A 27,560-nucleotide genomic window follows, 5' to 3' on the forward strand; every position below is an offset into this window, starting at 1 on the left:
ACCAAACAACTGGTATAAAACTATTAAAATAATAAAATAGTCAATAGATTTAATACTTATTATGTGACCACAGTATGGCTTAGAGTGGAATAACATCCATCAATAATTTGTTGAATATTCAGAGAAAACCCAACAAAACTATGTTATACCAAAGCCTATTAATTAAGTATATCTTTTGCTAAATAAAATTATGACAGGAAGTGCACGTACAGCTCAATTGAGATACTGTTTTTTATTGAAGTACAGTTGATGTTGCATTAGTTTCTGGTATACAGCAATGTAATTCAGTTATAAATATATATTCTCTTTCATATTCTTTTCCATTATGGTTTACTATAGAATATTGAACATAGTTCCCTGTGCTATAAAGTAGGTCCTTGTTGTTTATCTATTTTATATATAGTAGTTATATATAATATTTGCTAATCCCAAACTCCTAATGTATCCCCTCCCCCTTTCCCCTTTGGTAACCATAAGTTTGTTCTCTGTGTCTTGTCAGTCTGCTTCTGTTTTGTAAATAAATTCATTTGTATCATATGTTAGATCCCACATATAAATGATACCGTGTGTGTGTGTGTGTGTGTGTGTGTGTGTGTGTGTGTGTGTACCCCATATCTTTTGTATCCATTCTGTTGATGGACACTTAGGTTGCTTCCATGTTTTGGCTATTGTAAATAGTGCTGTATTGAACATTGTGGTGCATGTGTCTTTTTTTTTTTTTTAACATCTTTATTGGGGTATAATTGCTTTACAATGGTGTGTTAGTTTCTGTTTTATAACAAAGTGAATCAGCTATACATATACACATGATCCCATATGTCTTCCCTCTTGCGTCTCCCTCCCTCCCACCCTCCCTATCCCACCCCTCCAGGCTGTCACAAAGCACCGAGCCAATATCCCTGTGCCATGCGGCTGCTTCCCACTAGCTATCTACCTTACTACGTTTGTTAGTGTGTATATGTCCATGACTCTCCCCCGCCCTGTCACAGCTCACCCTTCCCCCTCCCCAGCGTGTGTCTTTTTGAATTATGGTTTTCTCTGGGTATTTGCCTGGTAGTGGGATTGCTGTGTCATATGGTAATTCTATTTTTAGGTTTTTAAGGAACTGTCATACTGTTTTCTATAGTGGTTGCACCAATTTACATTCTCACAACAGTGTAGGAGGGTTCCCTTTTCTCCACACCCTTTCTAGCATTTATTATTTGTAGACTTTTTGATGATGGCTATTCTGACTGGTATGAGGTGGTACCTCATTGTAGTTTTAATTTGCACTTCTCTAATAATTAGCGATGTTGGGCATCTTTTCACGTGCCTCTTGGCCATCTGTCTGTCTTCTTTGGAGAAATGTCTATTTAGGTCTTGTGCCCATTTTTTGATTGAGTTATTTGTTTTTTTTGTTATTGAGTTTTATGAACTGTTTGTCTATTTTGGAAATTAAGCCCTTGTCAGTCAATTGGGATGTTGTTTCTATGAGTGAGTCCAAGCTGAGTGTTGACCATTTTATTAGTCTGCAAATAATAGAAAACTTGACTAAGTTTTTAAACAGTATAAACATTCTTTATCTCATCTAAGAAAACTTGAAGTAGATGGTCACTGGCTGCTTGAGAGTTGCCACCAAAGATATATGATCTTTCTAAACTTCTGATTTGCTATCCTTAGCACATTGGCTTTTTTGTTTTCATGCTTATCGTTTCATGGTTTCAAAGTGCCTTCCATAGCTCCGAACATTTCATCTCCCAACTTTTATCAGAGCACCAAAAACTGCTTCCATGGAAGTACCCTAGTCGGCTCTCCTTACATGTCACTGGCCAGGTCTAGGTCACAGGGCTGCAACATTGACTGGCAATGTTAGACCACGATTCCTGTCCTGGGGTTAGGCTAGAACATGACACCCTCAGTGAAAAGCACAACTCCGTCAGCTGCAAGAGGAGGCTGCTAGGGAAGCAGCAAACAGTGTTTGCTGCTCTGTCCTCTACCAGCTTCTTTGGCTGAGATTGACCATTGGAACATGACCCTCAGGTTTTCAGTCTCTAAACTGGCACATCAGGTTAAAAAGTGATTGAGAAGTACACTTCCTGCTGTTGCTCTGCTTTTCCCTAAACACCAGCTCTAACCTAAAAAAAATTTCAGGATTGGTCTTAGAAAAAAGAGTCATGTCTTCTCTGAAAGGAAAAAAGGAAATAAACCCTCCCAAAGATGGCACATGGTTGCATTGTTAGGAAGAAGTCTGACTTTGCCACCCCAGAGGGGAGAAGTCAGGAGAGTCTTGGAGAAGAATTTTGCAGGCAGTCCTAACCCTTCACTCCTCGGGCTGCATTCAGAGCTGCCTGTCTTTGCTCAGAGGCAATCTTTTTTTGGCCCCAAAGCCTCTGGATAGAGGTTTACAAATTTGGTGAGTCTGTAATCCCAGAAGAACGTAGATCACAGTCCTTCCAGTAGTACTGAAGAGTCCTGAGATTAAAGATAAGTTTTCCTAAAATATTTTAAAGAGGAATTTGGCTTGGCCACAGAGAATGGTAGAAAGCAAAGCTGTATTACTGAGTTTAGTAGCCTGTGTCCCTGTAAGCCCTTTTAACTCAGAAATAGAGCACAGCCATTGGAAGTTCCTAAACAAACCCACATTATTTTTTTCCTTATTTCTCTCAACATCTGAGCAGTCCTGGTTGCCGGCCCCCTTTCACCCTTTGCTTTGCTTTGCCTTTTCTTCTCATCTGATGATTCATGTACTGCCAGTCCTCTGTGCTCTGCCTTTTGTTTGTTGATTGACACACAGATGTAATTTATGGGGGCAACAGATTTGCAGCTGGAGCTGTAAAATGAGTGGATGAAATTGCTTTAATTTATGCATGTTTTGGTGAATTTTCCCAATAATGTCAGTTTCTTCAAAAGCTAGTAGAAAATGGCCCAGTCACCTTTTCTTCTTTTGTCCTCTTTCAAGTCATCTCAAAAAATTGTCCTTCATATCCCTCTTATTGTATAAATGCCCTAGTTTTGTGAAATAGTATGCCTTACATTGATTTTCTGAATGTATTTTTAAACTGTCTTTAGATCATTTTACTAAACCTTATTCATATTAAAATACAGTTCTTTCCTGCATTTTATTCTTGCCACCAAGGCAGTTTAGAGACAGATTAAGTCTCTAAATTCCCAGAATGAACATGACTTTAGATTTCACTGATGCATAGACTACTGTGTAATACTTATGACATATTTTTATTAGCATATGCCCTTATTAAACCCTTATGTATTAATAGCTTTCTGAGAAAAGATTAATATTTTATTCCTTTGTTACTTCTATACTAAAATTGGAATGTGTATCAATTAGTGATGCTTTCATCTGCAATTAACAGTACTTCAGGCACAAGAAAAGGTGCTCAACATTGCTAATCATCAGGGAAATGCAAATCGAAACCACAGTGAGATATCACCTCACACCTGTCAGAATGGCTATCATCAAAAAGAACACAAATAACAAATGTTGGCGAGACTGTGGAGAGAAGGGAACCCCCCTACAGTGTTGGTGGGATTGTAAATTGGTGTAGCCAGCGGGGAGGGATAAATTAGGAGTTTGGGTTTAACAGATACACACTACTATATATAAAATAGATAAACAAGGACCTACTGTGTAATAGCACAGGGAACTATATCCAATATCTTGCAATAACCTATAAAAGAATATATATATTCTTTTTCAGATTTATATAAAACTGAATCACTTTGCTATACACCTGAAACTAACACAACATTGTAAGTCAACTCTACTTCAGTTAAAAATAAAATTGGTGCAGCCACTGTGGAAAACAGTATGGCAGTCCTTCAAAAAACTAAAAACAGAACTACCATGTGATCAGCAATTCCCCTTCTGTGTATATATCCAAAGAAAATGAAGACACTAATTCAAAAAGATAATGTACCCAATGTTCATAGCAGTATTATTTACAATTGCCAAGATATGGAAGCAGCATAAGTGTCCACCAACAGATGAGTGGATAAAGAAGATGTGGTATATATACAATTGAATACCACTCAGTCATAAAAAAGAATGAAATCTTACCATTTGTGACAACATGAATGGACCTAGAGGGTGTTATGCTTCGTGAAATAAGTCAGAGAAAGACAAATACAAAATGATTTCACTTATACATGTAATCTATTAAAAACAAAACAGATGAACAAACGTAACAACAGAAACAGAGTCATAGATACAGAGAACAAACAGGTGGTTGCCAGAGGGGAGAGGTGTAGGGTGGGGAGAGAAATAGGTGAGGGAGGTCAAGAGACACAGACTTCCAGTTGCAAAATAAATGAGTCAAGGGTATGGGGAATATAGCCAGTAACTATGTGATATCTTTGAGTGGTGACAGTTGGTAACTAGACTTATCATGGTGATCATTTTGAAATGTATAGAAATGTTGAATCACTATGTTGTGTAATAGGAACTAACATAGTGTTGTAGGTCAATTATACATCAAAAAGAAATAAACGAATAAACAGACTCATAGAAAAAGAGAATAGATTTCTGGCTGCCAGTTGGGAGGGGGAAATTGGATGAAGGCAGTCAAAAGGTACAAACAGCCAGTTATAAGATAAATAAGTAGTAGGGGTGTAATGAAACACATGATAAATATAATTAGCACTGCTGTATGTTATGTATGAAAGTCATTAGGAGAGTAAATCCTGAGTTCTCATCACAAGGAAAAAACAAATTTTTCGATTTCTTTAGTTTTGTATCTATATGAAATGATGGATGTTCACTAAACATTTTGCGATCATTCTTTCATGATGTATATAAATCAAATCACTATGCTGTATACCTTAAACTTATACAGTGCTGTGTGTCAATTATATCTCAAAAGAAACTAGAAGGAAAAAATGTGGTGGAAAAAACCATTACCTGATTAACAGTGGCTTAACCCCAAAGGGTATTTATTATTCATACTTAACAAGACGGTCAGAGGCAGTAAGGGCTTTGAGAGTTGGATCCAGCTCATTGTGTCATCAAGAACCCGGGCTCTTTCTGTCTTTCCATTTCCCCTCAGGCCTAGCATGCTGTCCTTTTGCCTTCACGCCTGCTGCCTCATTTCACAGGGTTACAGCTTTAGGAATCACATCCATGTCAAGGAAGGAATAAGAGTGAGGGGCTGGCACCAGTGGCTTCTCCTCTCAACCTGCCCCTTTCATCAGAAAGCAAAATCGCTTTCGCAGAAGTCCCCCAGGAGAGTTCTCCTTATATCTCAGTGGCCAAAATATCACACAGCCCATCTTAGCTGCAAGAGTGTCTGGGAAAGTAAGTATTTGGTTTTATCAACAGTGGGAGGGACATAGGAGAAGAGGGGGGTTGAAAATGGCTTTTGATTGGCCAAACCTACAGAGTCTCTCAGAGTTGTCATCCTAAAATACACATTCCTGCATATATTTTCATACCCAGGAAGGAAATGCAGCTTAAGAGTATGGGTTCTAGAGTCCATATCCCAGCTTCACTTCTTTACTGTCTTGGACTTATCTCTGCCTCTATTTCCTTTACTGTAAAACAGGGATAATAACGTACCAATTGTATATGATTCTTGTGTTAATGCCCTCAAGTTAGCCTGTGGGCACACCATAATGTAATCATCATCAACCAAAGCTTGGCACCTCAACATGGCTACTGACCAAACCCAGAGCAAGCTTAATGACTAGCAGCTTTTCCCTACTTTTGAACAAAACAACTTGAAAGAGTAGCTTCAAGTAGCTTCACCTTCATAATTATTAATTTAAAACAGATATATAAAATCTCAATTTGACCAGAAAAATCCCTAAAAGACTTAGAGTTATAAAAGACTTTGCTGCCTTTGTTGGGACAATTTATAACTGAGCTGTTCTTTTGCTGAGAAAGAAAATACTTTAGGCCTTCTACAGATCCTTCATGTGTTGAAGCAGTATGATGAGAGACTTATTTTGACTAGAATCTATCAAATCGAGAATCTGCGACCCTTCTGTAATTTGCACTATGTACACAATAGCTCTATATAGTGACTCAGATACAAACTTAAGAAAAGAAAAGCAGCACCAGTAAAGGTTAGAGAAAAAAAATCTCTGCAGTGTTCTTCTCAATTATTCTTAGAAAAAGATACCCAGAGACAAGAAAATCAAGGAGCCATTCAAAACATAGTAGACACTCAGTGAACAGTTGATGGAAAAAAATGTGTAGAATAAAGAACAGCATCAGGGGATAATTTGAAGTTTTGCAAGAAACCATAGTACTCTGAGAAGTTGGTAATCCTAGCAGAAAAGCCGCAGCAGGAAACCCAGAGCAGCTTCGAGGAAGCGTTAGTGGTCCCTTAGGGGACAGGAGTACAGGTTCACCACCAACTGCTTCCTCAAGTTGGGAGTAAAGAACCGCACCCCAGCCAGGTTCAGGGGAGGCCTTGGCCACGGCCTTGTGGGGCGGCCCCAGTGGCTGCAGGCCTGAGCCTGAGAGCCATCTGGTCCCCAAAACCGGAGGCCGCAGCTCTTCCAACTCACACTTTCTTGTGCTGAGTGTTCAGGAAGCAGGCTTCCTCCATCTCATAGCCATTCCTGCAGAATGCAGAACGAAGGAGAACTCACATTCTATCTTTATGTCTTACCGAATCGATGAAACCATCAGTCAGCCTCCTGAGCTGCCAGCCCTGCCCTTCGGGAAGTGAGCTCGCTGGCGCCTTGCGCCGTGTGCCTGTGACAGTATACTGACCCCTCTTCTCTGACTCCCTGCAGAAAACCCGCTATGAGATGTATGTCCGCCTTCTGAAAGAGGGGGGCCTGGAGCTGCTGAGTAGCAGCGGTGGAGGGGGCGCCGCGGGCCTGAAGAAGTCGCACTCCAGCCCCTCGCTGAACCCAGATGCATCTCCAGTCACCGCCAAGGTCAAGAGAAACGTGTCGGAAAGGAAAGACCACCGACCTGAAACTCCAGGCATTAAGCAAAAAGTCACTTAGAATCCATCTGCGGCCAGGAAGTGCTGGTCGTGGAGCAAAATAGAGTTTTTCAAGATCTTTCTGGTGAATCCGTGAATATATTTAAAACAAAGTCTGTGACTAAATGGTGCATTAGTAACCTTTCCTATTGTATATTTTTGTTAGTTTCTGTACAGATTGTCTCTTTGCTCTTGATTTCTTTGCTTTGATGATTTCTGCTACCTGATAACTAATGCACCTTTTGTGAGGGGAGGGGATCATGATTTCAGAATGGATTATGTATCGCTTCTCCCTCAGGGTTCTCTCATTTGCACTCTGCTCAGTTGTTTTGTGTGTTCTCAAATCAGCTGTTAACACTTTTTATAAAGGTTAAAGATTTAATCCATTGTGAAACACTTAACTGGACAAACTTTGTAGTTTAGAAAATTCTAGCCAGAGTTAATATAAGCCTTTTCATGTGAAATCTTGCCCAGTCACAGAGGTAGAATCCAGCTCTCGCGCTCGCAGAAGTTCAGTTAAGAGTTACACTCACGGGAGGTGCCACTCCCCTGTGAGGCCTCATGCATCTGAGTGCTTAGTGTTGAGTCCGGCCCTGCTGGTAGGGGTAGAGGGGGGCAAGGACCTCAGGCCTGGGGAATTTAAGAAGCACGTTAGCTCGCTTGAAGTGTAGATTCCATTTCAGCCAAGCAAGGAAGGAGGAAGTGGCGTCTTTTGAAGGCTGAGGCAAGGTGGCCCCAAGTTCATTTTGTTTTCTAAAGGATGGTGGCAACAATGGACTCTTGGGGGCTGCAGCAGCGAGATGTGTTTTTGATCTGCAGGAAGTTGTTACCCCACTCCCACAGGGTCTAGACAAGGAATCCAGAGCCATCTGTGGTGGATACCCTGCCATCCGGGAATTAGGTTCTTTTATATATATAGGCATGGTATTGTCTCCTGGTTGTAAGAATTTGGGGTCTTCCTAACAAAATAATATCAAAATGGAGCCCCTTTCATTCTTTCCTTAATAAAGCAAAATAAGGAAGGAAAAAGTTGTTTTTCCCTATAGTTGTTTGGCAATAGAATGTTGATTCTTTACAATAAATCTGAAAGGAATAAAATCTGAAGGAATTATGGCTGGAAAACTGAGGAATCTCCTGGTGACAAACACAGAGTCCCTTAGTCTGTTCTTGTCTCTGTCTCTGTGAAGCCGCTTCACCCTAAAATAAACCCTTGATTCTAAATCATTTCTTTGTATCTGCTCAGAGCAGTCATAAGCTTATTCCAGGGATAGTCCCTTTGAAATTCAGGGTGATAAACAGAACATTCTCTTACTGAGGAGAAGAAAGGAGTGAAAATTGAGCCCACTGTGAGTTAGAACTTTCTGATTTTGGAACCTGAAAACTCTGTGATCCTTAAACCTAGAATCTCCACAAGTTCAGAGTGAATGGAATCACTTCGAATGTTCTTTTCTCTCCCACAGAGATTTGCTCTTTTCTACTTGGTTTACTAGTTAAGGTGCTGTGTGACTAGAGGCTCAGGGACTCTGTGTGGGTAGCATGGCTCCAGGGAATTAGAGAAAACCTGCTCCTGAACCATGGTACTTTCTAGTGGTATTTTGTTCTGATGCACCAGCATTTATACAGGACTATTTATTAACATGCCCTTCCTTCAGCTGTAGAAATGCCCATACTTGCTGGTGCCCAGAAAGGAGAAACCCCTCCGTAAGGTTGTAGCTGCTTTGCTTTGTGGTGTTTTTGCCACACATTTGAAAAACTCCCTCTAACCCTCTATCTTGTTTATTAGGTAAAGGCAGTGACTAAATTTGTTTCAAGACCTAGAAACAAACAAGGTAGTTACCAACATGGCCCATGTACCTGATTCTTTCTTTGTAGCTTCTGACTGAATCCAAGGTTTCTACAAGGGAATAGTCTTTCTTCCTAGAATCTGAATCATCAGTGTGTGTGCTTTCTGCCTAGATCTTTATCCTAAGCAGAGGGGAGAGAGGTACCTAGACCATATCATCTCTGAGCTTCAATAACTAAAGAAGAATCAACATCCCTGACTGGCTTGAATGTGTGTGCTCCCAGCATGTGTGTGTCTGTGTATGTCGAATGTCTCCGTGTGTGTCACTTAGAGTCTGTACCAGACATGGAATGGTACCTTGCTGCAGTGTTTAGACACTCGAGCAGCTCTGAAATGCCCAGTGAACATCAGCACCACGACGGCGTTGTGCTCACTGTGTGACTCACTAATGTTATCTCCAAGAACTTCTGGATATGCTAATAGAGAGACAGATGAGAAGGGCACTTTTGAAGCTGTGGTATATACTGCATTCCCATAGTTTATCTTGAAAAACAACTGCAACGGTTATTTTGTGAGCCGTGATCCCAGACTGCCATCGTTAGGGGATGGGCTGAGAACACCTCCCCCTGAGGCCTCTGGACTGTCTGGTGCCAGTGCTCCTTGCAGGCCAAGAGCTTATCCTGTAGGAGACAAGGCCCCTTCTGTGACAGGATCCTGAGAGCCTTGCCCATAGCCAACCAGGGTCTCCTTTGTGATCATTTCTTTCCCGTGGTGTCTAGTCAGGAGACATGACTGAAGACCTTCCCCTTCACAGTTCCTCCACGCCTGCCACCCAGTTCACGGTACAGGGGAGCCCCCTCCTTCCCTTCTGAAGGTACTGCCCCCCATCCCTCACCCATCCCTTAGTACCAAGAGCCTTGCGATCTCTCTCCATCTAATAAGTTATTATTCCTCTTTGCAGAAATACACCTAATATTAATTTTTAGTATAGAAAATCTTGAGAGTCATCAAAATACCTTGGTGACGGTCTTGTTGCCGAATTGTCCATAGAAGCAGCCGTGTGTGGAACCGGAACCAAAGTGTCTCAGAGTGTGTTCCCCCACCTCACATGTTGACATTTACAGGGAGGGGTCAGGATTTCCTTGTTAGCAATCGAAACCTAATTACTAGCATGCAAGAGTCTTTATTTTATTGCCAGCCATAGACATTATTTGAAGTATGCTTTTTACAGATATCATTTGCTGACTCTTAGTAATGCCTGATTAAACCAAGCAACACTTCTGCACATTTTAATTACCTCGTGTGGAGAGTCGTCTGGGGGACTGCAGTCCTGGACCATGTGAACCTTTTCTGTTGCTCTTGCGTAAAGAGGATGGAGAGCACCTGTGCAGGACCGTCTTTGCTTCTCCGGCTGTGATCCTCATTCCAAAGATGAGTGTTTCCTGGTCAGAAGTGACGTGAAGGAGTTAATTCTGGGAGAGAAAAATTGGCTGGCTCTCCAAGGCCAGTCTAGGGTTGGTCTCTTGTGTTTGTGTTTCACCCTGTGGCCAAAGCACAGAACCCCTGAGGCTGGAGAGGGGTTTACATACCCAGCAGGGAAGGAGCCTCCTGCCAGCCCTGGCCTGTTGTCCTTCCAGCACAGAAAGAGCCGGGGAAGACATTCTTAGGTAGGGCAGGGCTTGCTTTGGCCTCGAGCTGCACCTCTTCTCTGCCTTTATCCCTAATCATAGACAATTGGAAGAAAATTGACCTTAAAGAAGTTTCTCCATTGTCTTACTTTGAACACTTTCTTGGGTTTAGTTAGTGGTCACTGGAATTTGATTCTTTGGCATTTTTCCTTGTTAAGCTTTTTTAAGGCCAAGTTCACAGGGCATTCTCAGCCTTGTGGTCCAAAGCTCTGTAGTGTAGCTGTTGTGGACCGGGCCAAGGGTTCAGCAGGTGGGGAGCCACCTTCCTTAGCTGCAACAATGGACAACCTCCTGATCCCTTCACTTTTCAATTGTCAGAATTTTTGCAATTATAAGATTAGCGCTGTTAAACAGGAATCAAAGTGGCACCCAGGACCTGTTCACAGTAGAGCCTGGTTAATGACTAGTGTGACTTGGGCTTAACTAGCACCTGCTTTTCTCACGGAGCATCTGAGTTACTCTGACAGAAGATCAGCTTTTGTAAGGAGATGAGCCTCTGGGCCTTCCTGGTTCCAAAGCTTTCTGGCTGTCTCTTCTCCCAGGCCAACAGTCTGCCCCGGGCAACAGGTGTCTCCATTGGCCTTGGACATCTTATAGTACCAAGTTACCCAGAGGACTTCAGAGACCAGTAGCTCACACAGAATAACCCAACAGTGATGAAAGGTGCTTTGTCACCACTTCTGCTCTCTTCTCAGTGTCTCACTCTCAAAAGGAGGACCAAGGTCCAAAGCCATTGCCATTTTCCTTTTGTGCCCAGAGTACCCAAAGCCCGAGCGGGAAGCCTCTGCCTAGGACAGTGAGTGGCCAGTGCCTGCAGAGAGAATGTCTTCAGAGAGAGAGTGCCAGTAAAGGTGTGAATCTGCATGACAGTCTGTGGACTTGACTGCAACAGCAAGAAAATACCGCAAGTTAAGTAGTTGTATATACAGTAGGTTTCCTTAGGTCTCTTTGGCTCATTCTTTGTAATTTACGTGTGTGTCTGTAGTGTTGCAGGCTTTTGGAGAATATTGATAGTATGTCAGGCATCCAAGAGTATGCCTTCTGTCACCTTCCAATGTCGTAGTTGTGGGTATTTATAGTTGTATGTATCTATATTGTATCAACGTGTAGATTGTACATGTACAATATACAATATATACATGTACATGTACAGTATATGGCATATGTACATCAAATTTATTTTTGTCCTTAACCAGTGTGATATGAAAAGCAAGTAAAAACCTCATAGGATTGAATATATAATGCAGTTTTTGAGAGTCTATACAGTGGTACTGTTTTATTAAACTTAAATTCAAATGATATTTTGATTAATTTTTTTAATGATAAGATTTTATGCTAGAAAATTTCGTCTGTGAGCTTTGAATCACCAGAGCAAAAATGGCTCTGAACTAACTTTGTTAAACTATTTCAGTGTACTGTGTACAATACCCGGGGTGGGGCTGTAGCTCATTATAATTTGAAATATACAGAAAGAAAGGGGAAAAAAAAAAAAAAACACAGGCAGCCTGTGCAGTCTTAGCAACTTCAGTATTAAGAGCACTTAAACATAAAGTCAAACTGACAATTTGGGGCTTATTACAAAATGTGATGCTTTAAAGCACACGTTCTTTATTGTTGTAATTAGTCCAGAAAAATAGAGCTTTCAGAAGAATTAGCTAAGTGCCCAGCGTATCATTTATGTTCCTGTGTCAGTTTTACAGCAGCCCAAACCACCCTCCTAGCACTGCGTCCTCATCCTCTTCACCTTAAAGAACTATCGCCAGCCCTGCAGCAGATCAGGGCTTCCAGAGATCTGGGACTGCCCTCCAGGCCTGCGGTTGCACAAATTAGCATCTAGACACAGGTAAAAGAATTTTAGGACAGGCTATGGACCAGGTTAAAACTTTAGTATTTTTATACTTAGGTCTCTTTTCCGGCCTCTCCCCAAAGAAGAGCCACTGGCCTTAGTTGTCTGAGCTTACTGCCTATCTTAAAGTATATAAGTATTAGATAACTAGAGATTAAAACTTTATTAGCCAGCATGTTGGTATATTTAAAGCAAAACTGAGTGTGTGTGAGTGAGTGGTTGAGTGCAGTGTATTCGTCTACGCACACTGCCTGTCGTTCCTCGTGTCCAGTTCAGAGGGTGGGAGTCGTGGGCTGGGAGGCTCAGCTTCAGCTCCAGGCTGCAGTAGTAGTGGTGGTTACACTTGCGTTTTTTTAATTAACTCTGCAGTCTCAAACCGTTTTTGCCAATGTATCCTATTTCCTAATCTGTTTTTGACCGCGCTGTGAGTTGGCTCTGTGTCTCTGTTCCACAAGAGTGTGTTTCCTTCTAAGAACTATAGTGATTTGCAAAAGCGTCCATTTGACTCAGATGCAAAAGCGTCCATTTGACTCAGAAATCATATACAAAAGGAATATCAAAATTTAAAAGTTTCACTTTGGGGCTTAATCATTTGAAATGTTTGGACTTTTACTATAAAGCCAAGTAACCATTTGGCATGGATAATAACGTCTCCTCTGCGGAGAGGATGCATGCTCATTGATTTTTAATGCCATTAGGACCCTTTCTTAAGCTGTAGGAACAAGAGTCAAAGTGAGGATGTGGGGAGTGTGTGAGACGCTTGCCTTCCGCTGAGGGAGACGTGCTGTGGCCTGTCCTCCGCTCTGAGAGATCTGGCGCACGTGGAGCCTCGGCAGTGTGTACATGCACTTGCACACGTGTACACAGCGAGTGTCCTAAGTGACATAAACTTGAGACCCAGAGCGCCCGAGTGTTGCGAGAGGTGTGGACCGAGGTGACAGCGGCCCGCAGGCCCCTCCCGGGCGGGCAGGAGTTGGAGCCCCGCATCTGACCTTGAGATGCTGTGCGGGGAGGCGGGTGGCTGGCAGTTGGGGGACGCTCATCTCCTGTCCGGTGGACCTTCGCTCCCCGGCGTCCCGCAGTGGCTGGCGTGGCCATCGTCCCCAGTGGCGCTGCTGCTCGCTCTCTAGCTGGTTCCTTTGAGAAGGGAATACGGGGGGTGGGGGGGGGCACAGCCTTCCGCCCGCCAGGCTCCCCTCTGAGCTGGTGGTGGGGCTGGAAAGGGGAGGAGCCTGGCCACGATGGGTTTCCCTTCGCAGGGTGGAGGCTCAGCTTTCACGAATAGTGCTATAAAAATAAGCACCTTACTGTCAGTTCCTGAAAATGCTGGTTACTAGGGAGAATTTTGGAGTTTCCCTTACCATTTCCCCGAGTGCCCCCCGGGGAGCCCCAGGCACAAGCTCAGTTCAGGACCCACTGTGGGCCTGGGCTCCTGCTGGGACGCCCCCTCAGAGGCCGGCATGCACCTCTCTGCAAAGAGGGTTTCGTCCCAGCCTCCCTCCTCCTGGGCTCCTAGGAGCCCAGGGTTGGTCCATGTGCGCCTTCCCTGGCTGCAGGGATCCAGCTGTCCTCATTGGCTGACCCTGCTGAGGGTGACCGAGTCACTGCAGTGACGCTTGACAAAAGGTATTAAACAATTCTCTGACTGAAGACAAGACTGCATATTTTGCCTTTGCAAGAAACAAGATGGCAGGTTGAACTATAACCGGGGATGGATGATCTCTTTGCCTTTGCACCTGGATTTCTGGAAATGGATAAGGTTTCGCTTCCGCGGAAGGGTCAAGGGACGCAGGCCGCTGCCGCGAGGTTCTCCCCAGGCCCCATGAGCCCTGCTGCGCAGAGGCCTGAGTGCCTCCGTGCATTCCTTCTCCCACCCCCGCCACTGGCTTCGGAGCCTGTTTCTAGAGCAGAAGTTGATGCAGTGAAGAGCTGGAACCGCAGCCTTGATTACTGTAGGGCAGGCAGAGGGCAGAGGTTTGTATCCTTTAATATAAAACAAGCTTTGAACTTTTCCAACCTATTAACTGGATTATGTTTACTGGGGTTCAAACTAATTGGCAGAGTGGGTCAGTCCCTTACCTTCAGAGCTTTCTCCACCAGTCACTTCAGTTTCATTGTAGTCCCGGTGCCATATGTCCCTGAAATCATGAAAGTAATTAGTGATAAAATAGCAGCCTGCTCCTTTTCAGTGGCCAGACTGTCAGCACTGGCAGACTTGGGTGAGCCCGTGGCACCAACTCCTTAGGAAACCTGTTCCTCCTCGCCCACCAGATTCGAGAAATGCTGTCTCCTAGAGAATCACGGTATTTATGGTGGTCATCTTTTGAATGGAACAGTAATTTATGTGGATACTGTTAAAGTGTTTAAAGAATATTTTGAAAATTAAGTTTACATTTTACGATCGCTTTATTTTTTATTAAAATGGTTGTATATAAATATTACCCTATCTTACCGTTGTTGAAGGAAAGCTAACCGTGCAGACCAGTGAGTCACCTGATGTGTATAGAAGCTGTGATGTATAGAGTACATTTCTCTACTGTATAAATGCTCATGAATATAACTCTTCCTGTGTTTTTATAAGTTGGGGATAATTTGTTGTTTTACAACAACAAAATTTATTGCATTTAAATGGTTTTTATGTAATAGAAATCATGCAAAATAGTGAAGGATTTAAAATATGTATATGATATATGTAAATGTACAAACTTTAGAAAGAAATAAATCCAACAAATTTCGGTCATTTGGGGGAATGTTCTTATTTGTTTATTTATTAAGCAGCTGGTTTGAACCCCAATTAATTAACAACTAACACAACACAGTACATACACCCCCTCGCATAAAAAGCCAACCACAAGCCCCACAGTGAGAGTTGGCTGGGGAGGTGAGAAAGTCACATTGTCAACCCTGCCTCCCTCCGCTGGGCTCTGTGAACCTGTGTGTGCGAAGCCTGCTGCTGCCTTCGTCAGAGGCTCTGAGGAAGGAAGGATGAAGCTTTTTGAAGTAATTTGAAGAATCTACACGCATCCCACTCCAGCCTTCCCACCAAGGCAGAGGGGCCGAGGGGTGATTGTCGCCCTAACGTGCAGTGCTCACCCCTGCTCTGTGGAGCCTCGTGTGTGCATGTGGGTTCTCTTAACCTAACTTGATGCCCAAAATAACATGTTAACTTGGAAAATTAGAAAAATAAAATTCCACCCCAATCACTTAACTTCTGCATATTAGAGATATTAGAGACCAAAACCCTGAGGAGTGACTCTCACAGGGATGGATGGATGGGGGGCAGAAGAGGGCCTGGGCTGCCACCAAAATCCCTCAAATGTGAATCCCCTTATACAAATACTGAATCATGTCACACACATGGAAGTAATATGTCATATGTCAGTTATACCTCGATTTTAGAAATTCAAAAACAAAACAAGCCATGAATCCTCACTGCCCAGTTGTCTGTCCTCTGGAGCTAGGAGTCTTCTGTATCTTGTCATATTGTTTGTTGCACAGTTAATAATATTAGAACGAAAGGAGCTAAAGAGATCATTTTTGAAAGATGACATTCATAAGAGAAAACTAAAACACAGAGAAAATTAATATACTATAATGAAAAATGTAGCAAGTCTAAAAACATCTTGTCTCTAGACTAAGTCCCTTGCATACACTGTGGGATTTTCCGGTGAGACTGCTGAGTCACTGTCAGCTTTTATTGAGAGGCTGTCAGCAGCAGGAAATACCTCTCTCCTGTTAGAGAAGAGTGTGAATTCTGGATGCTGTGCACAGTGAGCTTGACTTTAACTCTGGTCGTGGCTTTAGCTTGAGTGATAAGGAAGCAGCGGTTCCTGGAAGCCAACATGGTTTCCCAAGAACAAACCATTTCAGACACATTCATTTTGAATTTTGTAAGATTAGGTAGATTAGAAAAATGCAGTAGGCAGAATATCTGAGCCATATCATCAAAAGAATTTAACAGGGTCTTTAATGAAATATGTCTGGGCAAAATGGAGAAGGCTGATCTGGACATTAGTACAGCTGGTGAGAGTGTCACCACTTGAACGGTGCTAATTAAAGGCACATGTCCACCTGGGCGATCCTGCTGTGAAGCTTGCCTTTTGGCCCCATCTGTTGAACATTTTAATTAATAACTTGACTAAAGCTACAAAAGGCGAGTTTATTAAAAATGTGTATGTCATAAAGCTGGGAAAGAATGATTATACTGAATGACAGAATCAGGATTTGAAAAAAATCTCATCAAGCAGGGAAATGGTGCAGATTAACAATGTAAACTGTAAGAGTGAAGATCTTACACTTCAGTTATTAAAAGAACAATTATCAAGGCCAAGGTAGGCCCTGGTGTTGCCTAGTGTAGCAAACACCTGGAAAAGAAAGTCTGCGGCCTCCATCCCAGCGAGCTGGGCGCCAGTGCCAAGGGTCCCGGGCACCCTGTGCCGGGACACAGTGCAGTTCCTAAGACACTGCCCTCCATCAGGGAGACGGCGCCTGCAGAACTTGCCCCGAAGCATGGGATGCGAACACAGGGGAGGGCGTAAAAGCAGCAGCCAGGATGGCAGAAATATGAACAGTGACGTGCAAGGAGAACCGGACACGCATGAGCTGGAGACGGCCAGCCCATGACAGACCAGGGATGTTTAAATGAGTCGCGTGTAGGAGGGAAAGGAGAGCCATGCTGCAGCAACCTAAGGGGTGACTAGGATTGGTTAGTGGAACTTACAAGGAGAAACACAACAGTGAACCCAAGAGAGAGCTGTCCACTCAAAGCTGCCACGACAGACAGGTCCTCCGCCCACAGGCGAGTTGGGACGTGGGCTGGCGCCGGGGCAGGGGCTGGGGGCGGGCACTGAGGACCCAGAAAAACTTGCTGCGGAGGTTGCGTTGTAGAAAACACGGTAAGGGATGCTATTACTCGAATACCCGGCGCTCAGGTGCGCGGCACCCTGCTGACCCCTCCGCACCCGCCCCTCCTTCCATCTCCACGGGGCTGGGTGCCCGAGCACCGACGTCCCCCACTTCCAGGGGAGGAAAGCCTGCATCAGGCCCCATGTCTTCAGGTCCTCCGCGGCATTTTAACACCTCAGCAGCGTCCATCTCCACCTGCAGGAGGAACTGGCAGCAAACGGCCCGCGCTGGATCCAAACTCCCGGTCCCGCTGGGCACGTCTGACCGAACCGGTCTGGGGCGCGGCTGAGGCCCCGGGCTCACGCTCGCCCGACTGTGCCGCGCAGCCGGCTTGAGAACCGCCGCCCGCCGGCCCGGCCGCGCGTCCTTGGCCCCACGTGGATGCGCCCAGCCTCGGACCCTCCAGACCCGGGGAGGCGGAGGCCTGGGCGTCTTCCCCGCGCCCGGGGCTTGGCGCGCGCTGGGGCCTGGGAAGCCCTGCGGCCGTCCCGGAGGCTGAGCCCACGGGTGACGCTGTGCGCAAAGCTGGGACCTGAGGACTGCTGCTCCGGTCACTCGCGAGGCCACGGGCAGCCATCCGTCTGCTGCGTCGCCGGGCTCGGTGCAGTGCTGCCCTGTGCCCGCACCTCTCCCTGTCCCCACCGAGAAGGGAGGCCGGGCCACCACCCCCGCGTAGGGAAATGTCCGCTGGCGGCGCCGCGGTGGCAGCGGCCAGGGGGCCCCTCGTACGTGCACGTGAACCCGGAGCCCCGCTCACAGTTCTCTGCGCCCGCGGCATCGCTCCCCTAAGGCCCCCAGACCCAGCCTGAGGCCCGCGGCCCGGCCTGACCCACGCTCCCTCTGTCAGTCCCCTTTCCCACCCTCGCTGTCAGGATACCCTGCCCCTCCTGCCCCGACTAGAGGTACTTCGACCTCAGCTATGACTGCATTCTGGCCGTGCCACCAACAACCCTGAGAGGGGTTTGTGGCCTGGAAGAGTGTGCGTCCGGGGGAATCTTCCCCGCAGCCCGCCAGGGGTGCGACTGCCGGATGGAATACAGGATGCCCAATTATATTTGAATCGCAGATAAATAACAATACTGACTGTAAGTATGTCCCATGCAGTATTTGGGACATACTTAGGCTGTAAAAGTATTCAAATAGAACCGAGCATCCTGTATTTTATCCGGCTGCCCTACCGGGGGGGTCCCTCTGGGTAGAATTTCCTCATGGAATTTACCCTTTCTTGGCCCAAAAGAGGATCTTGCCAATATCTTTGAGTTAATCAGACTCGTGGAAGCTCATTCACGCTGACCAAGCTCACGAGGGATGGGAAGTGTAAAGCCAAGTGCCAGCGTGGCCTGGAACGCTGCTGTTGTGGAGACAGACGCTTTCTGGCTCAGGCACATCTGCAGTGGAGTCAGATTATAATCTGTGTTGCACTTAGCCCCTCAAGGGCGGAAAGCTGTACCTTGCTCAGCTGCGTGCCAGGTGCTGGCCATGTACCTGGCGGCCCGAGCAGCTGTTTAATAAATATATACACGTCTGATGGACTCAGAGAGGCAGCAGGTGCCATTAGGTGTTCTCGGCCAAGGCCTCCAGCCGAGATCATTTGCAGCACTTCTCCCCACTGAGGGGCCATGTCGCCAGCAAAACCACAGGGAACCACAGGGTCTGGGGTGGATGCTACCCTGGGCAGTGCTCAATGTACACGGCCTCACAAGACCTCTGTTCTTAAATGGTTAAGAACAGGGATTCTGGAGTCCAGAGGAGCTGCCTTTAACTCCCTACTCTGCCACTTACTGGCTGCGTGACCTTGAGAAAGTTACCTAACCTCTCTGTTCCTGTTTCCACAATTTAAGAATGTGAAGAATCATATAATAACCAATTCATAGGCTTTTTATGAGGCTTAAATGGAACAATACATATAAAATACCTAGCACATCATTTGGCCCTTAGCAAGCCCTGTAATAATAATAATAGATAATATTAACTAACATTACCTTACCTACAATATTAATTCCATTAATGATAATTGCCAGCTTGTTCATCCTGCTTCTGACCCAGGAAGAATTACGTTTTAGCATATATCTCGGCTCATCCACTATGCGCTGATTTTGTAATGTAACTCTTAGAACAATTTTGAAGAAGGCTGCTTTGACAACCTCCAGCCTGCATGTAGAGATCATTTAGCACTTATGCTGTCTACTTGTGTTATGGTCTCAATCCTCTAGAAAAGTGGCTACTGATGTGGTAGCCACTAATCACATGAGGCAATTTAAATTCAAGTTAAATGCAATTAGAAATTCTGTTTCTTAGTTGCATGACATACATGTCTCAACATTTCCATCATCTATTGGACAGCACTGCTCTAGATTCATATTAAGTTGAGATTTTCCACACATTCACATAGCACATGATATCGTATCAATGAAAACTCATTTACGGATCAAGACTCAGGCACACCAACCACCCAGACATGATTCATTCATCCAACAAGTATTTCTTGTTGCCAGTAATACCAACAAACAATACAGCCAAGCATTACTTGCACCTGTACATACAAGACACAATACTGCCGAATAGCTTCAGAGGAAAATTCCAGTAAAAATGATATAAAGTATAATAGGGATCTAATTGAAAGTTAAAAACTAATGAAACTTACTGGAAAAGAGTGTACGGTTTGACCCAATGAGCAAGTCTGTTCTGAATTTTTGTTTTGGCTTCTACCTTTGAAATCTGGATATCGATTCCTCTCCTTGCTCCCCCAGAGCAAGGTGGGGATGACAACCTGGGTCTCCTTCCTTCCTTTTGTCCCCTGGGAGACCTAGAAGCAGGGCTGCCCCCTGCTGGAAATGAAGACAATTCGCAGCCCCGTTGTGGAGTTTGCAACCCGAAGACGCTGGCTGTTGGGCAGTGTGATCTGTGGCTCGCCACTGTGTTTCCTGTTTAGGTGACCCCACGATTCCCAAACAGGTTCTGCCCCCATAATGAGGGACATGCCCATGGACGGGGGTAGATGAAAGCTCAGATCTGGGAATTTTGGTTCTGCCTGAAAGCATCCTCAGCCCCCCTTCAAGGCAGCATATTCGCCTCAAAGCCCAGCTCAATTCTAAAGCTAGTTGTACCCGCCTGGGAGTCCATTTTCCTGAGGGGAACTTTCAGTCTTGACTTTTGGGGCTCAGTAAGCTTGTTGGATAAAAATAATGGTTCTGGTAACAATGGTGAAAACTAGTACTTATTGGAAACAATCTGTGCTAAGCACTTGGATGTATTATTTCATTTAACCCTTACAAATGACTTGCCCCAGGTCACATGTGATGGAGCCAGGATGTGAGCCCAAAGTTCCATGCCCAGAGCTGAGGCAGGAGATAGATGGGCTCCAGTCTAGACATTTACAACAGGCCTCCTGTTCACACTCCCCAGGGTGAGAAACAGATGGGCTCCGGACATTCACTACCAGCCTCCTGTTTACATTTCCTGAGGCAAGAGACGAATGGGCTCCAGGCTACATATTTATGACCAGTCTCCTCTCTGCATTTCCAGATCTGCACTTTGATATAAGAAACAACAGGAATAGGGTAAATAACTGGACATTGGACACTTGTATGGCAGGAACAGAGAAGGGCTAAAACCTTCTGAAAGATCAAGAGGTCACACACTTCCCATCCTTGGGGCAAGGGAGACATTACACATACACAGGAAGTCTCCATGGGGTCAAAAAGGCAGGGGATGCCAGACCATAAAAAGTCTTGCTATTCTCCCTCCCAGACACCCTTGCGATGAAACCCATTTTGACTGAGGGGTGCGTGCGCACCTAGGGGAGGGTCCTGAGGCAGATTAGCCAGGGGGGACAAAACAATACGATTGGCCAAAAAGAAGACAAAGACCCAGAAGCCTGTCACCTTATAAAGGATTTAAACTTCCCAAAGGTGCAACTGTCGCAACTCTGTCGCTGAGTTCACACGTGCTTCTTTCTGCCTGTACTCTGAACGGTTTACTTTCCTCTATACCTTCTGGTTCCTTGTCAAATTCCTCCTTTCAAGGTAGACAAGGACTGGGGATTTAGATTCTAGACACTGCCCACCCTGGTCTAGTGGTTAAGATTCCTGGTTTCCACCCAGGCGACCAGGGTTCGATTCCCGGTCAGGGAGCTAAGGTCTTGCTTCCAGCCGCTGTTCACTGCAAGCTACCACTCACAGTTGGGTGCATCTGAAATCAGAGCCACAAGGCTAACTACCTGTATCAGACAGGGTCCAATCAGGAGAGAAACTGCACAGTAATTTCATCAGGGAGAATTTAACATTTAAAAATGACTAACTGTAACAGAGGATTGAAATAACATGTAAAAGGTAATGAAAGCACAAAAGAAAACAGGAGTTGCAGATGTAAGGTGCAGCAACTACCCCTAGGGCTGAGAAAGGGCACCCAGGGAGGAGTCCTTGTCTCCCCCAGGGCTGAAATCCAGACCTTAGGAAGATACAATACTGTGCCTCTGTGCCAGTGGACACTGCTGGATGTATGTCTCTAGAACATGTTAGACATCTGTCCTCTGGACTGCCAGGGAGAGCGTCTCATGGGGAAAACTGCCTGCCCAGGGGGATTTAGGAAGAAGCTGCTGCTCACTACGTGCTGTGACTGCTGTGCGCTGCAGGAGCCTGGCACTGACAGGCCACCCATCCTGCAGGAGCCGGGTGCATCCACTGCAGGAGCCAGGCTCGCAGAAACCGAGAGCTGGAGGAGATTCAGTCACCAGAAGGTGAGCACTGGGGCAGCGCGTGAGCAGGAGCCTGCGGAACAAGCCCATCAGATCCAGAAAGGAAAGCCCCGCCCTCTGGAATCTTTCTCCGGCACCTCCCCTGACAAAGCTTTGTGCCACCTGGCAAAGAAAGACATTTCAAGGACTCAGACCCGTTTGCACAGAGCAGGCGGTGAAGGTGAATTCAGACTGGAGACGAGCACGGATAGCTGGCTCACTGCTGAGTCGGAAACCATCTTCCCCGAGAGGAGCAACATGGCATGACGGCCAAGAGCTTGAGCTCGGAGGCCAGAGGGACCCAGGCCGACTCCTGCCTTCACTATTCACTGTTCCTGCTCTGTGGCTCTGAGCAGAGTACTTTTTTATGTGCTGATTCAGATTCTTCTTCCTCCCAGCATTTGTTTGCTTTGAAAACTTCTAAATCTTTGGAAATTTGAAAAATTAGCACAGTGAACACCTGCCACGTGATGGCTTCTCTGGAAGCAGAAGCCGAGACAGAGTTTGTCTGTGAGGTATTGATTAGGAATCAATACCTGTGGAGGAGGGAGGAGGATGAAGGGCAGGCAGAAGAGGAGCCCACCTGTGGTGGAGCCTGACGCCTCCCTGTACACCCTGTGGAGCAAGCCCCACGCTGGGCCAAGTGGCTGGGCTTTGTACCCTAACCTCGCAGCACCAGGAAGAGCAGGACCACTGGGGCCAAGGTGCGGGGGGGGGGGGCTCCCTGCAGCCCGCAGGTCCTTCCTGGAGGAGATGTCAGTGGTCCACATCCGTGCTCCCAGATTCACCAAAGGCTAACATCTTGCCAAACTGCCTTTCTACCTTTCTCTCTATAACCACTCACTCATTCACACACACAACACCCACACTTTTTATTTTAGATGAACAGTTAGAAAGACGTTTTTTTCCCCAAGCCATTTGCAGACATCATGAAACATCACCCTTTAATACATCAGCATGCATCTCCCAAGGACAAACACATCCTCCTACATAGCCCTGTACCATTACACTCAAGAAATATAACACTGATAAAATTATATTACCTGATATCTAGTCCATATTAACATTCCTCAGATGTCCCAAAAATATTTAAAGCTTTATATAACTTTTATAGAAAAAAATTTACACATTTATAGCATTTTTTTTTCTTCTAACCAGGATCAATCAAAGGTCAAAGCAATTATATTTTCAGGTATTTATTCTGCCCTTTCCTCTCTCTCCTTCTAGGGTTGTGCTTATACATATGATGTACTTGACATTGCCCTCTAGTTCTCTGACTGTGTGCTCTGAGTTTTGGTTTTGTTTTGGCTTTTTACTCCTTTTTCCTTTGTGTTTTTGTTTGGGTATTTCTATTGATAACTTCAAGTTCACTGATTCTTTTCTTGGATGTCAGGTCTGTTTGATGAACCCTCTGAAGACTGTTCATCTCTGTAACTTTAGTTTTTATTTCTAGCACTTCCATTTGATTCTTAGAATTTCTATCTCTTTACTGAAATCTCATTTAATCTTACATATCAACCCCCCTTTTCCTTAGGGGCTTTAGCGTGATAGTTATCACTATTTTAAATTTCTTGTCTGATAATTCCTACATCTGTGTCACATCTAGGATTGCTTCTGCTCATTGCTTTCCCTCCTAACAGTATGGTTTTTCTTCTGACCTTTTCTTATGTCTCAAATTTTTTGTTGTTGAAAGCCAGAAACCTTACGCAGGACTGTAGAAATTGAGGTAAATACTTTCTATGCCAGGAAATAGTCGTGCCTTTCTTTCTTCTAAGAGAAAGAAGCAGGTTGACCCAAGTCAGGGGTTGAGCTGGTTTGGGGTTTTGTGTTGCCGTGGCCCCAGGACACCACTGGCTTCCAATGCCTCCAACTCTGCCTTGTGGATGACCTGGGAACCGCTGGACCTGAGGAGTTTCTCACTGTCCGTTTCCCTTTGTGCTGTGCCTCCGATGGGGTGTGTTGGGAAACTTCTCCATTCCATGCAGAAGCCAGGACTCTGAAAGCTATTGATTTTTGTGTGACAATTTTATACCCCAAATTTCCTATTCTGCTACTTTACTGAATTATATTCTTTTTATCAGTGATTCTCTTCAGTTTTCCAAGTATATGATCATATAATCCAAAAACATACTTTTACTTTCTCTCCAGTTTTTATGCTTCTAATTGTTTCCTCTTGCCTTATTTTCTTGATTAATACCTGTGGTTGCAGGACAGAGCAAAGAAAAATACAGGATGCATAGTTACATTTGAATTTCAGACAAGAAACAGTTTTTCAATATGAGTATGTCCCATGCAATATTTGAGAATTCAAATTTAACTGGATATCTTATACTTTATCTGGCAGCTCTACTTACTAGAACACAGTAATGTGGTCTGGGAGCACCTTTTACTTTCCCCTCACAAATGTTCCCACAATAACGCAGATGTTGATTTTAATACCAACGTGTGTATTTTCTATCATGTTAAAGAAGTTTCTGCAATTCCTATTTTATTGTGTTTTTATCAACAAGCAATTTTGTTGAAGCCTTTTACATACACATGGAGACAATCACAGAATTTTTCTCCTGAGCTTTATTTACATGTTGTATTATGTAGACAAATTTTTAATCATTTTGTATTTCTAGGTCAAACCTAGATAACTTGGTCACAATTCATTATTTTTAAATAAGCTGCTAGTTTCTGTGCTAATTTTAAAAAAAATTTTACATCAATGTTTATAAGTGAAATTGGTTTGACTCTGTTTTGTGTTTATTCATTAGTGTTATCCTTGGATTGTAAGAAGAATTTGGAAGTTCCTTCTTTTTCTATATTTTAGAATATTAGAATTATCTGGATTTTGAAAAATTCCTGATGGAACTATATGGTCCAATACTTCTTTGTGGAATAGATCTTTGATAAATTTCTCTATTTCTTTTATGGAAAATGGTCACATACAATGTTCCAAGTCTGCTGGGGTCAATGTTGAAAAATTGCATTTTCCTAGGAAATTATATATTCTGTCTGCATTTAAAATTTTATTCACATAAAGCTGTACAAGGTAAGCTCTTATGGTTTTTGTTTACTATCTTTGATGGCTTTTTACCCCTTGACACTTCTTATTTTGTATATTTGTGCTTTTTTCCAGGTTTCCCTTGATTAGGTTAGATACTGGGTTTTATATTTCATTGCTTTTTTCAAAGGATTTGTGTTTTGATATATGTTTTTCTGTTTATTTCTGCTTTAATTTTAAAATTATTGTCTTTCTTTTGCTTTCTTTTTATTAGTTGATTTTTCCTTTTCTAGCTTTTTGAATTGGGAATCTAATTCCTTTTATTCTCAAGTATTTACCCTTATTTATTATTTAATGTTATTAATTTTTCCTCTGATCACTACTTTAATTGTGAAATACATGATACCTAGTGTTTTCATTATCATAATTTAAAAGAAATTTTGCAGTTAAGATTTCCACTTCTGCTCTAACCAAAGACTTATTTGTTATAGGTATTTTAAATTTCCAGGTTGAAGGACCTGTTAAATGATTGTGAAATGTTTGTTATTAATAAATGTTTCTTATTAATGTCCTACTTCATGCATTGTTGAATCCCCTGTGTGACACAGTGTGGGCAGCGTTCATGACGGTTCCACGTGCTGAGAAGAGCGGATCTCCTCTATTTTAGGGTGTAAATTTAAAAAAAATATTTCAGTTGAAATACAGTTGATTGGCAATATTGAGTTAGCTTCAGGTGTACAGCACAGTGATTCAGTTATATATGTATTTCTTTCAGATTCTTTTCCATTACAGGTTATTACAATATATTGAATATAGTTCTGTGTGCTATACAGTAAGTCCTCGCTGTTTGTCTGCGTTACATATAGTAGTTTGTATCTGTTAATCCCATACTTACAATTTATCCCTCACCCTCCTTTCCCCTTTGTTAACCACAAGTCTGTTCTCTATGTCTGTCAGTCTGTTTCTCTTTCATAAATATGTTCATTTGTGTCGTATTTTAGATTCCACATATAAGTGATATCATATGGTATTCATCATTCTCTGTCTGATTTACTTCACTTAGTATGATAATCTCCAAGCCCATTTATGTTGCTGCAAATAGCATTATTTCATTCTTTTTAATGGCTCAGCAATATTCCATTGTACATATATACCACATCTTCTTTATCCATTCCTCTGTCAATGGACACTTACATTGCTTCCATGTCTTGGTCATTGTAAATAGTGCTGCTATGAACGTTGGGGTGCATGTATCTTTCTGAATTAGAGTTTTCATCTTTGCCCAGGAGTGGGATTGCTGGATCATATGGTAACGCTATTTTTAGTTTTTTATCAGGGTGTAAATTTTGATATATAGCTATGCCTTCTACCTGATTGATTGTGGCTTGCTTGTTTTAGTTCTTCTAAATTTTTAGATATTTCCCACTCATGATCTGCCTTGGACTATGAGTAACATATTAAAATCTCCTATTAGTGCAGTTTCTGCTTTGTGAAGGTGGTTGCTGCTTTATTGGTATATAGTTATTCATAACCATTAAATCTTCATTGTGAGGGTGAACATTAGCATTTAAAAACGTTTAATAATTTCCCCCTGAATTCTACTGTTTGCTCTAGGAATCATAACCCTTCTTCCTTACCGTTTGCAATTGCCTGATATAACCTTTTCCTGGACCTTTATATTCAACCTTTCTAAATCACTTTGCTTTCAGCGTGATGTGCACATCATAGCATTCGGTTTGCTTTGTGACACACTTGAAAAACCTTTTTCTTTTAATAGGTGAACCCATTCCATTTATATTGATTGATGTGACTAATATCTTTGGTCTCAAATCTGTCATATTATTTTAGGTTATATTTATTGTGGTTAGGGTGTTATATATGTACTCTGTTTCAATGTGATCTGTTTCTTTGATCATTTTTACATTTAATTTTTAGTTGCTTTTAAAAATTGAGGTAAAGTTCACATAATATAAGATCACCTATTTCTCCAAAGAAGACATACAGATGGCCAATAGGCATATGAAAAGATACTCAACATCACTAATTGCTAGAGAAATGCAAATCAAAACTGCAATGAAGTGTCACCACACCGGTCAGAATGGCCATCATCAAAAAGTCTACATGTAATAAATGTTGGAGAGGGTGTGGAGAAAAGGGAACCCTCGTATACTGTTGGTGGGCATGTAAATTGGTGCAGCCACTATGGAAAACAGTATGGAGGTTCCTTAAAAAACTAAAAATTGAGTTAACATATGATCCAGCAATCCCACTCCTGGGCATATATTTGGAAAAGATGAAAACTCTAATTTGAAAAGATACATGCACCCCAATGTTCATAGCAGCATTATTTACAATAACCAAGACATGGAAGCAACCTAAGTGTCCATCAACAGATGAATGGATAAAGAAGATGTGGTACATATATACAACAGAATATTACTCAGCCATAAAAAAGAATGAAATAATGCCATTTACAGTAACATGGATGGACCTAGAGATTATCATACTAAGTGAAGTAAGTCAGACAAAGACAAGTATCATATGATATCACTTATATGTGGAATCTAAAAAAATGGTACAAAGGAAGTTATCTACAAAACAGAAACAGACTCACAGACATAGAAAAACTAACTTACAGTTACCAAAGGGTAAGGAGGGGAGAGATAAGTTTAGATAAGTTTA

The 27,560-nt window shown here is 43.4% G+C and overlaps 1 protein-coding gene across 10 annotated transcripts in view; it reads left to right on the forward strand.

Moving 5' to 3' along the window:
• Positions 1-14,989, forward strand: part of PSD3 (pleckstrin and Sec7 domain containing 3) — a 571,362-nt gene extending 556,373 nt beyond the window's left edge. For all 10 annotated transcript variants that reach the window (XM_073798607.1, XM_033848747.2, XM_073798608.1 and 7 more), the window contains one exon: positions 6,736-14,989. In XM_073798607.1, the coding sequence (XP_073654708.1) occupies positions 6,736-6,954 (219 nt within the window). In that variant the 3' untranslated portion in view covers positions 6,955-14,989. The remainder of the gene's footprint in view (positions 1-6,735) is intronic.
• Positions 14,990-27,560: the final 12,571 nt, after the last annotated feature.

Source organism: Tursiops truncatus, chromosome 21 (assembly GCF_011762595.2).
Source record: "Tursiops truncatus isolate mTurTru1 chromosome 21, mTurTru1.mat.Y, whole genome shotgun sequence".
NCBI classification, from domain to species: domain Eukaryota; kingdom Metazoa; phylum Chordata; class Mammalia; order Artiodactyla; family Delphinidae; genus Tursiops; species Tursiops truncatus.